This window comes from Caretta caretta, chromosome 9 (genome assembly GCF_965140235.1).
Source record: "Caretta caretta isolate rCarCar2 chromosome 9, rCarCar1.hap1, whole genome shotgun sequence".
In the NCBI taxonomy this organism is placed as follows: domain Eukaryota; kingdom Metazoa; phylum Chordata; order Testudines; family Cheloniidae; genus Caretta; species Caretta caretta.
Window position 1 is genome coordinate 1602528 of NC_134214.1, and position 14853 is coordinate 1617380.

General features: G+C 41.8%; 1 protein-coding gene across 11 annotated transcripts in view; it reads left to right on the forward strand.

The window, feature by feature from the left end:
- ATP13A3 (ATPase 13A3) overlaps positions 1-14853 on the forward strand; it is a 132281-nt gene that overhangs the window by 70421 nt on the left and 47007 nt on the right. For all 11 annotated transcript variants that reach the window (XM_075132019.1, XM_075132021.1, XM_075132020.1 and 8 more), the window contains 4 exons: positions 3288-3368; positions 8082-8151; positions 9149-9283; positions 13196-13268. In XM_075132019.1, the coding sequence (XP_074988120.1) occupies positions 3288-3368; positions 8082-8151; positions 9149-9283; positions 13196-13268 (359 nt within the window). The remainder of the gene's footprint in view (positions 1-3287; positions 3369-8081; positions 8152-9148; positions 9284-13195; positions 13269-14853) is intronic.

The window sequence follows — 14853 nt, forward strand, 5'->3', positions numbered from 1 at the left end:
CCCATATTGAGCCATCCTGCCCTGAGGCACTGCTGGAGTTGGTGAGAATTCTGCATGTGAAATGTGAGCAAGCTTAGGTCCTCTGTCTGGATCATGGGTCTAGGTGCTCAAAACTCTCTCAACCACTGTTCTGAATGACTTCCACTTCCTGGGATCACAGCATTGGGGCCTATCACTTCTGAGACTTTTTATTTACATCTTATTTTGAGTAGAATCTGGTTGTAAATACCTTAGCGATAACTCTGTTCTGGTGCCCTACAGAGCTGATAAGAGTAATTTCCTCTTTAATTTGAGTTAAGTTAGGAGAATATTTCTATAACTTTTGATTCCTGGAGGGTGTGCTCTTGAGTGAGTCCACTCTGATTTACTTCTACGTATCCCCTGTGCTCTAGGTCACCTGTGACTTTTTTGTAGTGATCTGCAGTCTAAATTAGAGATGTAGGGGGAAAATGTAGAGGTCAAAGAGAGTAAGAGGGAGCTTCACTCATTTCCCAAAGGCAGGCAAGCCTGTGGATGCAAGCTGTTTCAGAGGCCCAGCATTAAGTGACATTTCTTTTTTTTTTTTTTTTGCAACTATTCAATATAGAGCTCACAGTGGAAGAATACCCACCTCCTTATATTGCTGTTCAGTCAAGTCCAAAGCAGAGGTAGGGAGGGATTTCACCCCAGTGGCCAGTTATCCAGCTCTCCATAAATGTACCCCAGCCATTCCGCATTAATCCTGCTTCTGAGCTGGAACTCTCATTAATAATAGAACGCGGTATGAGATTGGTCTGAAAATCGTTGACCTAACAGTGCTTCCAGATAGAGTTACAGCCCCAGCCGCTCTTACTGAGCGTTATTCACTCCACCGCCTCCCTTATTCAGTATCAGTGCAGAAGGCATTGGAGTTCAAGAAGAAAGTTACCAATGTCAGGCCCTGCAGACAAGCTTTTCCTTTCATGCTGAAAGGCAAAATGAACACATGGTCCCATTTTTCCACTTTCCAACAGCAGCTTGCTACAGTTAGCAAAAATAACGAAAATCCCACTATTAAGGAACTTTGCTACGTAAGTGAAAGCCTGTCAGTCATATTGCCCCACAAACACTTCTTGCTTTCTAAAGAAATCTGTAAAAAAAAGTAGCATGAAAAGTTAGCAAAACCACTACATCAGAGTACAAGTAGTGATAAAACTGTAAGGAAACTTACTGTCTTTTTTGGGGACAAAAATATATATCTTGGCTAATTTCAATTGTGTGCAAAGATCTTGTAACTGGAAGTCTGTATTCAATCCCGAAATTTACCTTAATTAGAGGTAATGTGGCAGGAATGCCTACAGGTAATTGCCCAGCACTTTGCATTATAGGACCCTATTTTCCGTTGCTTGCAGTTTGCCAGACTTAAACTGCTCAGGGTGGATTTTCCGTGAGAGATGTCTGCCTCAGGTGTGGGTGGCAGTTTTTGTTTGTTTTTACTTTCAACTAAAACAGGTTCATCTGTTTCAGACAATGAGATTAGGGGAAATAATTTTTTTCCTCCTCTGTTAAAAATCCCGACAAACAAAACTGCCAGTTGTTTGATTAAGAAGCTTTACCTCTTCCATGCTTTGGAGCAGACATATGAAATTGGCAGAGCAGGCCACCTGTGTGTCATGGATGTCTTCTGCTGTTTCTATGAAAAAGCCTCTGAAAAATCTGTTTGCATGTGTTTAGAAGAAGTTCGTTAGAGGTTGGCTGCTAAATTCTCTGAAGATTCCATCTGTGCCGAACGTACTTCATCCCTGCACAGCTCCTACCTGCCGAACTGGACTGCGCATATGCCATTCCCACAGAGTACATTAGGGTGCTCCATCCCCGGGCTTCAGGAGCTGAGTAGGGTTTCTGTGCAGTTGCTCATCCCATCTGCCAGGACTGCTGTGGCACTAGGCACAAAAACTCTGTACATGAGACTTTCTCTCCTGTGCTCTGGGAGTGAAGCAGGGTTGTGTAGTGAACGAGGTTGTTGTCAGTGTAGGACCCCTGTCTCATTTGTTGCACAAGTTGGAAAGTGCATAGTGAATGTGGCAGGGAATTGCAGGAAGAGAAAAGATGGCATTGTTGTTAAGGCCTCCCTTGGGGAATTTAATTCTATCCTGGCCTCTGCCACAGAGTTCCTATGTGATTCTGGGCAAGTCACATCAACCAGAATTTCTCTGCTGGCCACCATGTGTTCCTCATTTTCCTTGTACCCAACTTAAGACGCCTGGGGTCATATTTGCAGCAGAGCTAAGCGTTCACAACTATATATGAGGTGCATGGGAGCTCTGCTGTCCAACATATAAAGTGCTATAAAATGCTAAGTATTTTGAAAAATCAGGCCGAAGGCTTCTTAAATTGATTGTCCAAAATTAATGGACACTTTTGATAATTTTGGCCTTAATCTCTGTGTCCAATTCCTCATTTTGTACATGAGGAAACTTACCACCTCACTTCACAGGAATGTTGTGAAGATAAGGTCATTAATCTTTGTAAATAGGTAAAATGATACTATGAGCACAATAGAAAACCCATGAGGAAACTAATAATTCTGTATTTAGGGTAGTGTTTGGATGATGTGCAGTAAATACATGGGGCCACACACTGAATGATGAAGATAAAAAGAAATATTGAATCCATCCTGTGCACTGAATGAGGCAGAGGCCCTGTGGGAAAATTGGTATGTCATATAATTTAAAAATGAGTCATATGCACAATGGGGTTGAGTTAAGGTTGTATGTGGGGGTAGAAGGAAACAATGAGACAATATTAGCCAGCAGAATGGGCTGTGGTTTCTCTGTACCAGTGGCTGTCAATTTTTGTAGGCCTTGTGGAAAAGAATTTTAAAGAGGGATTTGAATAATAATTTATAGGTCAAACCTAATCAATATCATATCCATTTTATTAAATGCAAATTAATTCAATTCTTGCCTGTTTTTTTTTGGAAGCGTCCAATACTCGTTACACGGGTGTTTAAAATAAAACTTTAAATTTAAAAATAAGTGATGTAAAAGCAAAGGGCAGATGTGACCTAACCAAGCAGTGAATTCAGGGGCCTTCTGCTCAGTCTTTAATTTATCTTATTGATACTTGCAATAAGTAGGCAAAAACGAGTGGAATGACATTCATAAGGGACTGTTTTTTAATATTATTCTTGTATAATGCAACTTAAACTTCTAATAAAAATGTCTGGTCTTTACAGTTCCTAAGCATCTTAATGGGATATTTTAAAAAAGGATATTAGCTAAGAAGCTTGATTCTGAGAACTTGTTTAATTTCTACAATTATTTTAGGGGACTGGATGAGTCTACTTCCTGCTCTTCAATTCATAATGAACATAGTACAGGGTTGACGAAGGAGGTGCATGACTACAGGTAATACAATATTCAGACTAAAATATGAATGTAAGAGATGTCAGAAAGGTACATTGTTATTAGATAGCTGTGTTTATGGTATTTCTCATAAATGAATAAAATTAAGTGTGATCAGTGTGTGTGGTTTGGATGTTAAACTTCCCTTCAGAAGAATACTTTACATGTATAGCCTTGAATTGAGAAATCATATTAAATTTGAGTGGTCTCCTTTGTGGTTGCTTATATCAGCATTGAATATAGATAGAAATGTTTTTTTTCTAGTCTCTTAAACTGTGTTCATGTCAGATCATTTTTTCAGCAATAGTATTACCATTAACAGTGGAATCAGCAGTGCCTATTGTCTTTGAAAAATAAAGGCTTTAATTGCTTAATTCCTGGCAGGAAATTCTTGTGATGCTTAATCATCTTTTCAAATCCACAAATTGTCAAAAGATTCAGAAATCAATTGCGAATACAATAAGCTGGGTAAGAGATATGACAGGGCTGTTATGAGCTAGCGAGGTGAAGGTGATAAAGTTGGGAGGAAACTGGGTTTGGTGAACACAATGGAGCAAAGTGTATATATCTAGGAACAAAGAATCTAGGCTGTGGTAACAGAATGGGGGACTCTATCCTGGGAAGCAGTGACTCTGAACAAGATTTGAGGGCTGTGGTGCTGTCTCAGGGCCCTTTAAATCTAGCCCCTTTTCCTGGGCTTTTAACCTAGCCGTGTCCCCTTTTCAGGGCTTGGGACACTCCAGCACTGCCCGGAGCGGGAACCCAGGCCCACCCACTACTCAGGGTCTCAACCCAGGGACCTTATACACAGCAGCCACTTAGTGCTTCCTTTACTTGATTGCTGCTACATTCCCTAGGCCTCATCCCACCTGACCTCTTTACTTCTGTCTGGTACCTTAGGACTAGAGTTCTCAGAGCCTCTCACTCCCAGGTTTAGCAAATGCAGCCCATTGAGCTCCTTTGACCACATAGGAGCACCCTTCTGGTCTCAGCCAGGGACTGGTCCTTTTATCTGAGCCTGCTGGGCTCTGATTGGCTGCTTCCACAAGGCCCATCTAGGTGGGCCTGGAGGACCCATCTCCGCTGCTCCTTCCTGGGATAGAGTGTGGTGGGACCTTGGGGCCTCCAGCAGGTGCCTCAAAGTGCCTGGTACACCCCATCCCACTTATCTTCAGAAAAACAGTAATTAATAAATAGGAATTTTGTTTCAACTTCTGACTTTTAAGTGTATTTTATAAGATAGGTAGGGTGTTTGCCCATTTCCAGTCCTCTGGAATGTCACCTGTCCTCCATGAGTTGTTGATGATCGCCTCAGCTAGTTCCTTAAAGTATCCGAGGATTAATTTTGTCAGGCCCTGCCAACTTGAATATATCTAACTTATCTAAATATTCTTTAATCTGTTCTTTCCCTATTCTGGCTTGTGTTCCTTCCCCCTTGTAGTTAATATTAATTGGGTTAAGCATCTAGTCACAATGCACCTTTTTAGCAAAGACCTGAAGCAAAAATAGGCATTAAACTCTAAGCAGACTTCTTGGTGTCATATTAGCTTGCTTTCCCCATTAAATAGTGGACCTATGCTTTCCTTTGTCTTTCTCTTGCTTATAAGAATATAAGAATGGCCATACTGGGTCAGAGCAATGGTCCATCTAGCCCAGTATCCTGTTTTCCCACAGTGGCTGGTGCCATATGCTTTAGAGGGAGGGAGCAGAACAGGATATTTTGAGTGATTGTTGCCCTGTTGTCCAGTCCTAACTTTTAGCAGTCAGAGGTGTAGGGACACCCAGAGCATGGGGTTGCATTCGTGACCATGTTGGCTAATAGCCACTGCTGGACCTATTCTCCATGAACTTAATTAATTCTTTTTTGAACCCAGTTATACTTTTGGTCTTCACAACATGTCCTGGCAATGAGTTCTGTGTTGTGTGAAGAAGTACGTCCTTTTGTTTGTTTTAAGCCTGCTGACTGTTAATTTCATTGGATGATCCCTGGTTCATGTTTTATGTGAAGGGGTAAATAACACTTCCTTATTTACTTTCTCCACACCAGTCATGATTTTATAGAGCTATATGATATCTCCCATCAGTTGTCTCTTTTCCAAGCTTTAAGGGTCCCAGTCTGTTTAATCGCTCCTCATATAGAAGCTGTTCCATACCCCTCGTCATTTTTGTTGCTCTTTTCTGTACTTTTTAGAATTCTAATATCCTTTTTGGAGACGGGGTGACCAGAACTACGGGCAGTGTTCATGGTGTGAGTGTACCACAGATTTATGTAGTGGCATCATGATATTTTCTGTCTTATCTGTCCCTTTCCTAATGGTTCCTAACATTCTGGTAGCTTTTTTGACTGCTGAGGCACACTGAGCAGATGTTTTCAGAGAACTCTCCACAGTGACTCCAAGATCTCTTTCTTGAATGGTAACAGCTAGTTTAGATCCCATCATTTCATATGTATAGTTGGGATTATGGTTTCCAATGTGCATTACTTTGCATTTATCAACACTGAATTTCATCTGCCATTTTGTTGCCCAGTCACCGAGATCTCTTTGTAACTCTGCAGCATGCTTTGGACCTAACTATCTTGAGTAAACTCTTCTATTGTAAACTCCTAATGTATTTGTAGAGCCTCTTCTTATTGCCTCTAATGACCCTTGCTGGGGTAACTCATTTTGTGCCTTAGCCTTTCTGATTTTCTTCCTGTGTGTTTACACTATTCTTTTGTACTCATCCATAGAAATTTGTCCATGTTTCCACTTTTTGTGTGATTCCTTTTGATTTTCAGGTCATTAAAGAGCTCCTCATGGAGCCATATTGGCCTCTTACTGTCCTTCCTATAAAGAAAAGGAGAACTTGTGGCACCTTAGAGACTAACCAATTTATTTGAGCATGAGCTTTCGTGAGCTACAGCTCACTTCATCAGATGTATACCATGGAAACTGCAGCAGACTTTATATACACACAGAGAATATGAAACAATACCTCCTCCCACCCCACTGTCCTGCTGGTAATAGCTTATCTAAAGTGATCAACAGGTGGGCCATTTCCAGCACAAATCCAGGTTTTCTCACCCTCCACCCCCCCACACAAATTCACTCTCCTGCTGGTGCTAGCCCATCCAAAGTGTCACTTTGTTTCAGCCAGGTTCCCTTCCACCTTCAGATTCGCAACCAGTTCCTCCCTGTTGGTCAGCATCAAGTCTACAATGGCTGTCCCCCGGCCACTTCCTCCATCGTCCGAAAGAAGTCCCCAGCACATTCCAAGAACTTACTGGACATGTGTTTTGCCATATTACTTTTCCAATAGATATCTGGGTAGTAAAAGTGCCATTATTACCAGGTCTTGTGTTTTGAATATTTCTCTTATTCTAGAAATGCCTAATCCGCCATATCCTGGCTTGATCCATAGTAGGTCCCTATCATGATGTCGCACCTGTTTTTCTCCCTTTTATCTTCACCCAGAGACTTTCAGTTAATCTGCCCCTCAGTTCTTTCGGGACCGCTGAACAGGTGTATATATTCCTGCTGTGTAAGGCAACACCTCCTCCCTTTTGTCCTTGCCTGTCCTTCCTGAACAAGCAATATGCCAGTTATGAGATTTATTCCACCAAGTCTCTGAGATGCCAGTTAAGTCATAATTTAGCTTGTGTACTGAGACTTCCAGTTCTTCGTGTTTGTTCTCCATATTCCTTGCATTGGTGTATAGACTTCTAAGATGGTGAGCAGTTTCCTGCAGAGATTTCCCTCTTGTTACTCCTATGACCCTATTGTAAATTTCCATTTCTCCTCCTCCTCCCCTGCTTCCAACCCTCTTCAGGGTCACCTATTTTAATACTTACCTATGGGCTTTTGTCAGCTGGCCCCTCTGCACCGAGTTTAAAGTCCTCATCGCTAGATTGGCTAGTTGATGTCCCAAAAGGCTCTTTCATTTTTTTGTCAAGTGGACAAAGCAGTCCTCCTTCATGGAAAAGCATCCCATGGTTGAGGAAAGTAAAGCCCTCCTGTCAACGTAACCTGTGTAGCCATGCATTCATCTCCAGGATGTCTGTCCCTGCCTGGGCTTATGCCTTCAACTGGCAGGGTGAATGAGAACATCACCTGAGGTCCAGACCCTTTCATCCTCATTCTCAGAGTCCTGTAGTTGTTTTTATCTGCTCAGGGTCATCTCTTGTGCATGTGGTGTTGGCAATGACATCACACTTACATGTAGCTTGCTATCCACTGTTATCTCTAAATCTTTCTCTTACTATTTTCAGGTCACCGTTCTTTGGTTTTGTATGTGTTTTTTCTTCTCTACAGTTCTATGTTTTCATGTAGCATCACATATTATTATATGTAGATCATTATCTTCATCTCTTCAGGTCATTTTGTGTTTAGGGTTTTTTCTGTTGTATGCTTGGTAGCTCTCAGATTTTTTTGGCATCACCAGAAAATTCAGTTGTGGGTCAACGTATATCTAGATCATAAATACCTGAAAGTTCAAGGCCTGCAGTGTCTCCTCCAGACATAATTTTTTTTCTACTCACTGCTGATACATTTGTCTATTATTCATCCTCACCTAGCATTTAAAAGGCTATATTGACTGTGTGAAAGACAATCTAACACTCTCAAATGAATGGGAAGATAAAGTGCTGTAAAATAATTGAGGTTAAAATAGCAGTAATGTGGTATAAATTATCTACAACCAGAGAGCAACTAACTTTTTGGCTCTCCCTCCATACAGAAAAGTATTCTATGGAGTAAATGAAATTGCCGTGAAAGTGCCTTCCATTTTTAAGCTTCTGATTAAGGAGGTAAGAACTTTTTTTGATTTTAAAAAAAAGTACTATATAGAATTAATAAATATTTGGAGTGTCACTGAATGTGTGAGAGGTTTCAAATGGGGATTATTTTGTATAAAGTAAATTTTAGCCCTTTTCTTCACTAGTGAGATTGACCTTAATATTTCTTAGACTTCCAGATCAGGGAGCGCCAACAGCTGCAGGCTTTGTGGGGCCCAGAGGCCAGTTCTGTAATGCTCTTGTTATTTAGACTCAGATCATGTCAGGGCTCTATAGAGAGAGTTACAGAGCAAAACCCATGCTGCGTCTGGCCCTTGCCAGGTCTCTCTACTCATGAGCACTAAATATACTTGTCACAAACTGTAAACGTGGTAAAGACTCGATAAGAGTATTCACCAGATAAGTGAGTCTAAACTGCATGTTTATCTTCCATTTTTTTTTGTATCTTCTCATGGAGGTACAAACAAATGACTAGAGTTGTTTTGTTTTATGGATAATGTGGTTTTTAAACTCACTGAGCTAGCAGTTACTCCTGAAGTTTGGGCTCCTTAGGAAAATAAACTTGCCAGACCTTCAGCTGTGCAGTTGTCTGGATACCAGTTCCCTTGTTAGTCAAGTTAAAATTATCTTTTTTTCTTGAGGCTGCTGTTAAGTGTTCAGTATCATTGGAAGTAGAGATAGCAAAAGTTGGAGAAAATGTTTTGGCCAACTTCTGCTCTTACTTGCACAGGCTACTCCCATTGACTTCATTGAGAACCGTTTGCCTTTAGAATTTGGCCCTTTTTAAGGAAATCACTCTGTGATTTTGTAATTTACTCTGGCACATGAAGTGAACTGTTAGTGGAAAACAGGACGCACATAGGCAAAACTTTGAAAACGTTTTGTAAGACAGAAGGAACTGAAAAGCCTAAGTTTCTCCCACTGAGAATAAGTTGAATTTATTTTGGACTAATATAGGAGAAGGGTTACATTTGATGTAACCTTAGTATGTTTTTTTTCTCTCTCTCAGGTTCTAAATCCGTTTTACATTTTCCAACTGTTCAGTGTGATATTGTGGGTCACTGATGAATATTACTACTATGCATTAGCGATTGTGATTATGTCTATGATATCCATTGTTAGCTCACTGTACACCATTAGAAAGGTAAGTTCAAATTAACATAGTTGTCATCACAAATATGATTTTTACTAGAGTACACATTTCAAAATCATTCCCTGAAAACCCTACTTTAAAGTTTTTAACTTCATTGTGTGTGAAATTTTGAGATGAAATTGACTCCAAAGAACTTAATATTTAAAACAACAAAACAACCTCCCCCCCCGCCCCTCCGGCTTTTTTTTTTTTTTTTTCCAGAAAGGGAGATAAGACCATTTAGCTATGTTTAAAGTGTATAAGAATCCTTTACCTAAAGTCCTTCACATGCTCTATGCTGTGGAGATACTGTTTACATCTGCAAAAATTTACCTAACTTATGTGGATTAGTGAGGGTAAGAGAATGGTCCAAGTTATGAAAGTTGGATGCAGTCAGACCTAGAGTTCCTGGGTGCTTGGATTTGGTTTCTCAGTTTGACCCCCATAAACAGATATACAGAGGTCAAACTGAAAAACATGTGGCCTTGGGGTTGGGTCGTGTTGAATGTTTACCTCCTGTTGGCCAAAGGGAGGAATGACACTACAACTCCTAGTTCAGTCTTATGGTTCATTACAACACTTACAGATTACTTGTTGATACTGGTTGCTCCACCTTGTGTGGACGATTCCTCAGAAGAGAGAATGAAGGGGGTTGAGCCTCAGCACTGTCACACAGTGAACTGCAAATCTGGTGATCCACTTTCAGTGCAGAGATTGGGGTTGCAGTTTACTGAAGTTGAAATTAATGAGATTATCATTTAGTTTGTGAGACTCTGAATTCAGAGTCAGGAAGTCTTGACTGAAGACAGAACTACCTTGGAACCATTTAAAAGCAATGTTCAATAGTTCGAGGTCAGAGAAGACTTTTGGCTCTTTTTTTAAAAGAGCAGCAATTAAAGTTCACAATCAAGCTCTGCATTTTTAAAATGTATAGAAATTAGTGAGGATGAAGTTTGCATTAGAATTAGAGCAGAGAGAATAATTCATTTTTCAGTTTGGGAGCTGAATCGAAAAATATGATGATAAAAAAATCAGTTCGGGTCAATCCAAAATTGAAATTTTTAGATTTCTGACTGAAACAAGAAATGCCCCAAAATTAATTTTGATTTTTACTCCCCAGGACCTGAAGCTGCTGAGTTAAGAGCTATGAAACTGACAGTGTCAGTTTCACTCAGCAGCAGAGGGCTCCTGCAGCTCTGGAGCAGCCCTGCCATGCCCAGCTAGGGACACCAGGACTCCAGGCCTATGGCTACACTGCAATAAAACACCCCCAGCTGATTGGGCTCATGGGGCTCAGGCTGCAGAATGGTAAAACTGCAGTGTAGACATTTGGGCTCCGTAGACGTTCGGGTCCTGCGAGCCCAACCCGGCCGTGGTGTTTTATTGCAGTGTAGCAATACCCTGGAGTCCAGAGTTGGGAATCTGGGGCTTCCAGGATTGTCAGGGAGTGGGGAGCCTTGAAGCCCTGGCATGGCAGGTGTGCCCTGAGCCACAGACCCTAGAAATGCCGAAGTCTGCGGCTCTAGGGCAGTTCCCTGGTGGGTCTGCCCTGGAGCTGTGAACCTGGCAGCACTGGGGTCACCAGCACCCTGCTGTGGAAACACTGCCTTGGATTTGCTGAAATGTCATTGAATCCAAATATATTGGGTTCAGCAAATCGGCGTTTTCTGATGAAGCAAAGTTTCATCAGAAAATTTCTGATCAGCTTTAATTAGCATTTGTTCAATGAATTTGCACTCCCTCTCAAGAAGCCTGGGTAAAAATATGGGCCTTGCACTGCTCCTTAAAGTTTGACACATTCCAGGTTTTTTGGTCCAAATCCATTTCCTAAAATATTCTATATGAATGGGTCCCATAGTACTATGCAGTTCAAGGTCATTTAAAGAAGCTTATTCTGTGGCATGATAGAGTATGAACCTAGAACATGCAGTGTCAACTGACAGCTCTCCGTCACACCTACTCTAAAGAACTCGGAGAAGAACCCACACCACAGTTTACCCAGGAATTTAAAGATATCATCAAATCTTTCCCCACACAACCCCAAGAGAAACTCTACAAACTCATTCCCCAAGAACCCACCCCAGGGACCTTCTACATCTTTCCAAAGACACACAATCAAAGAAACCCCGGCAGACCCATCATATCTGGCCACAGCACTCTTACTGAAGGAATGTCAGGACTCATAGAAACCATCCTCAGACCACTCATCACACAAAGGGCCAGCTTCCTCCAGGGTACAACCGACTTCCTTCACAAACACTGCAACATTAACAACTTCCTTCAGAACACCATCCTCACCACCATGGATGTCACTTCCCTACACATCGATATCCCTCACAATGACGGCATGACTGCCTGCCTCAAATATTTACAAGACAATGGACAACCCTCAGTTATCCACCCCAAACACAAAGCCAAACTCATTCATTTCATCCTCACCCACAACAATTTTCCATTCAACAACAGTCACTGTGTCCAACCCATGGGTACTAGGATGGCTCCCAACATGCCAACCTCTTCATGGGCCACCCGAAGAGGAATTTCTGGACAAATGGACCACAAAACCAATGACGAACCTGAGGAACATGGATTACATTTTCCTCCTCTCGGCAGACAGCTTAAACTCCCTCATAGATTTCCACCACAACTTCAGCGATGGGTGCTGGTTGCTCAAACTCTCTCTGGAGCACTTCCACATGAGCATCAGCTTCCTGAACACATCAGCAAGCTACAACAATGGAACCTGACAGACAACGATATGTAAGAAACCCATGGATCACCACACCTCCTTTACAGATCCCATAACCACCTCAAACACACCAAGGAATCTGTTATCTACAGCGTGCTCAGATACCACAGAATTTGCTCTGAGGAGAAAGTCCAGGATATACACCTTAACACACTCAAAGCCACCTTCACCAAACAAGAACACTCCACAAGAGAAATAGATCACATCATGGAATAGGCCACCAAAATACCCCAAGAGAACCTGCTTCAGTACAGAAATAAAACCCTCTCCTTCTGCACACTCCTACCACAACATGCTGGAACCCATATAGGGTATCATCAAACAACTACAACCCATGCTCGATGGGGACCTGATCAGGAAAGATTTCTTTCAGGAACCTCTACTTCTGGCCTTCAACCGACCCCCCAGCCTCTCCAAGCTCATCATCAAAGCAAGCTCCTCACAGACCAGGAAACACCAACTCAAAGCGGCACCAGACCCTGCCAGAACCGATGCAAAATCTGTGGTCATATGTCCACTGCCTCAATGCTCAACACCCCCCACAAGACATCTTTCGAGATCCATGTGGCTTACACATGCTCATGACAACATGTGGTATATGTTATCCAGTGCACTAAATGCTCAAACAACAACTATGTGGGTGAACCCAGACAATCACTGAGCTCTCTAATAAATTCTCACAGGAAAATGATGAAAGACAAAAATACCCTATCACCTGTGTCACTTCACAAAGTGATCAATCTATATGTGATCTATCAGTCCTAGTCCTCAAAGGAAACTTGCACAGTACCTTTGAAATACGAGTCTGGGAGCTTGAATTCATAATCCTGCTAGATACTACAAATCATGGACTGAACAGAGACACTGGATTTATGGTTTATTACAACAATCTATAACCTACTAACAACCTCCCCCCCCCAGCTGCCACCCTCCCACTTCCTTTAACACTTCCCCAGTCATAGGGGGAAAGAGCCACTTCACCTTGAACAGTCCCTTGAATTACGTGTTAGCTCCTTCTGCTAACCTTAAAGAGCTCTGTGTAAGCTTGAAAGTTTGTCTCTCCCCAACAGAAGTTGGTCCAATAAAAGATATGACCTCCCCCACCTTGTCTCTCTATGGATCTAGAAGACTGTTAATGCTTCTAATTAGTGACTTGTTCTTTTCCCCCCTTCCAGCAATATATTATGTTACATGACATGGTGGCAGCTCACAGCATTGTCAGAGTTTCTGTCAGCAGAGCGAATCAAGGTGAGTTGCCCTAGTTGAAAAGATAAATCTAAAACTGGTCCTTAATGAATAGTTAAAAATCAATACAGGTCATTGCGTAGTTCTATATGATTAAAGCAATTGGGTCCTTGTGATCTCTTAGCAACATTGCTCAATAAAAGGGGTAAGTGGAAGTTAAAAGTTGAGAAAATAATCTACTTGAGTGTCTTCTTCCAGATGATCAGCTCAGTATTTATGCTGGAGCAGATCTAGACTAGCCCCTCGTGTCTCTCACCCATTTTCTTTTATCTACCTCTCCATGCATATAGCGAACATTGCAATATCCTACTTCTGGCCTAAGGATAAAAATAGAAACCCCACAGGGAGATATTTTTTAGTACCTTTCAGTAAATCAGAGCCAGAGCTGTAAACTCCTTTGGCAGTCACATCTCCAACTATTGCAGGTTCTGCTGGCATGGTTCTCATAACAGAAGAACTAGAGGTCACCAAATTAAATTAACAGGCAGCAGGTTTAAACCAAACAAAAGGAAGTATTTCTTCACAGAATGCACAGTCAACCTGTGGAACTCCTTGCCAGAGGATGTTGTGAAAGCCAAGGCTATAACAGGGTTCAAAAAAGAACTAGATAAGTTCATGGAGGATAGGTCCATCAATGGCTATTAGCCAGGATGGGCAGGGATGGTGTCCCTAGCCTCTGTTTGCCAGAAGCCGGGAATGGGTTACGGGATGGATTACCTGATGATCCCTCATTAAGTAACCGGCCTACCTGTTAGTCAGTGAGGGGGGCAGGGAAATAATAACAGAAAATGTGGAAATGACAGAGGTGCTTAATGACTTCTTTGTTTTGGTTTTCACCAAGAAGGTTGTTAGTGATTGGAAGTCTAACGTAGTGAATGCCAGTGAAAATGAGGTAGGATCAGAAGAGGCTAAAATAGAGAAAGAACAAGTTAAAAATTACTTGGACAAATTAGATGTCTTCAAGTCACCAGGGCCTGATGAAATGCATCCAAGAGTATTCAAGGAGCTGACTGAGGAGATATCTGAGCCAGTAGCGATTATCTTCGAGAAGTCGTGGAAGACGGGAGAGATTCCAGAAGACTGGAAAAGGGCAAATATAGTGCCCATCTATAAAAAGGGAAATAAGGACAACCCGGGGAATTACAGGCCACTCAGTTAAACTTCTGTACCCAGAAAGATAATGGGGCAAATACTTAATCAATTTGCAAACCTCTAGAAGATAATAAGGTGATAAGTAACAGTCAGCATGGATTTGTCAACAAACAAATCATGTCAAACCAACCTGATAGCTGTTTTTGACAAGCCTTGTGGATGGGGGGACGTGGTAGATGTGGTATATCTTGACTTTAGTAAAGCTTTTGATACTATCTCTCATGACCTTCTCATAAACAAACTAAGGAAATGCAGCCTAGATGGAGCTACTATAAGGTGGTTGGAAGACTGTTCCCAGAGAGTAGTTATCAGTGGTTCACTATAAGGTGGTTGGAAAACTGTTCCCAGAGAGTAGTTATCAGTGGTTCACAGTCATGCTGGAAGGGCATAACGAGTGAGGTCCCGCAGGGATCAGTTCTGGGTCCGGTTCTGTTCA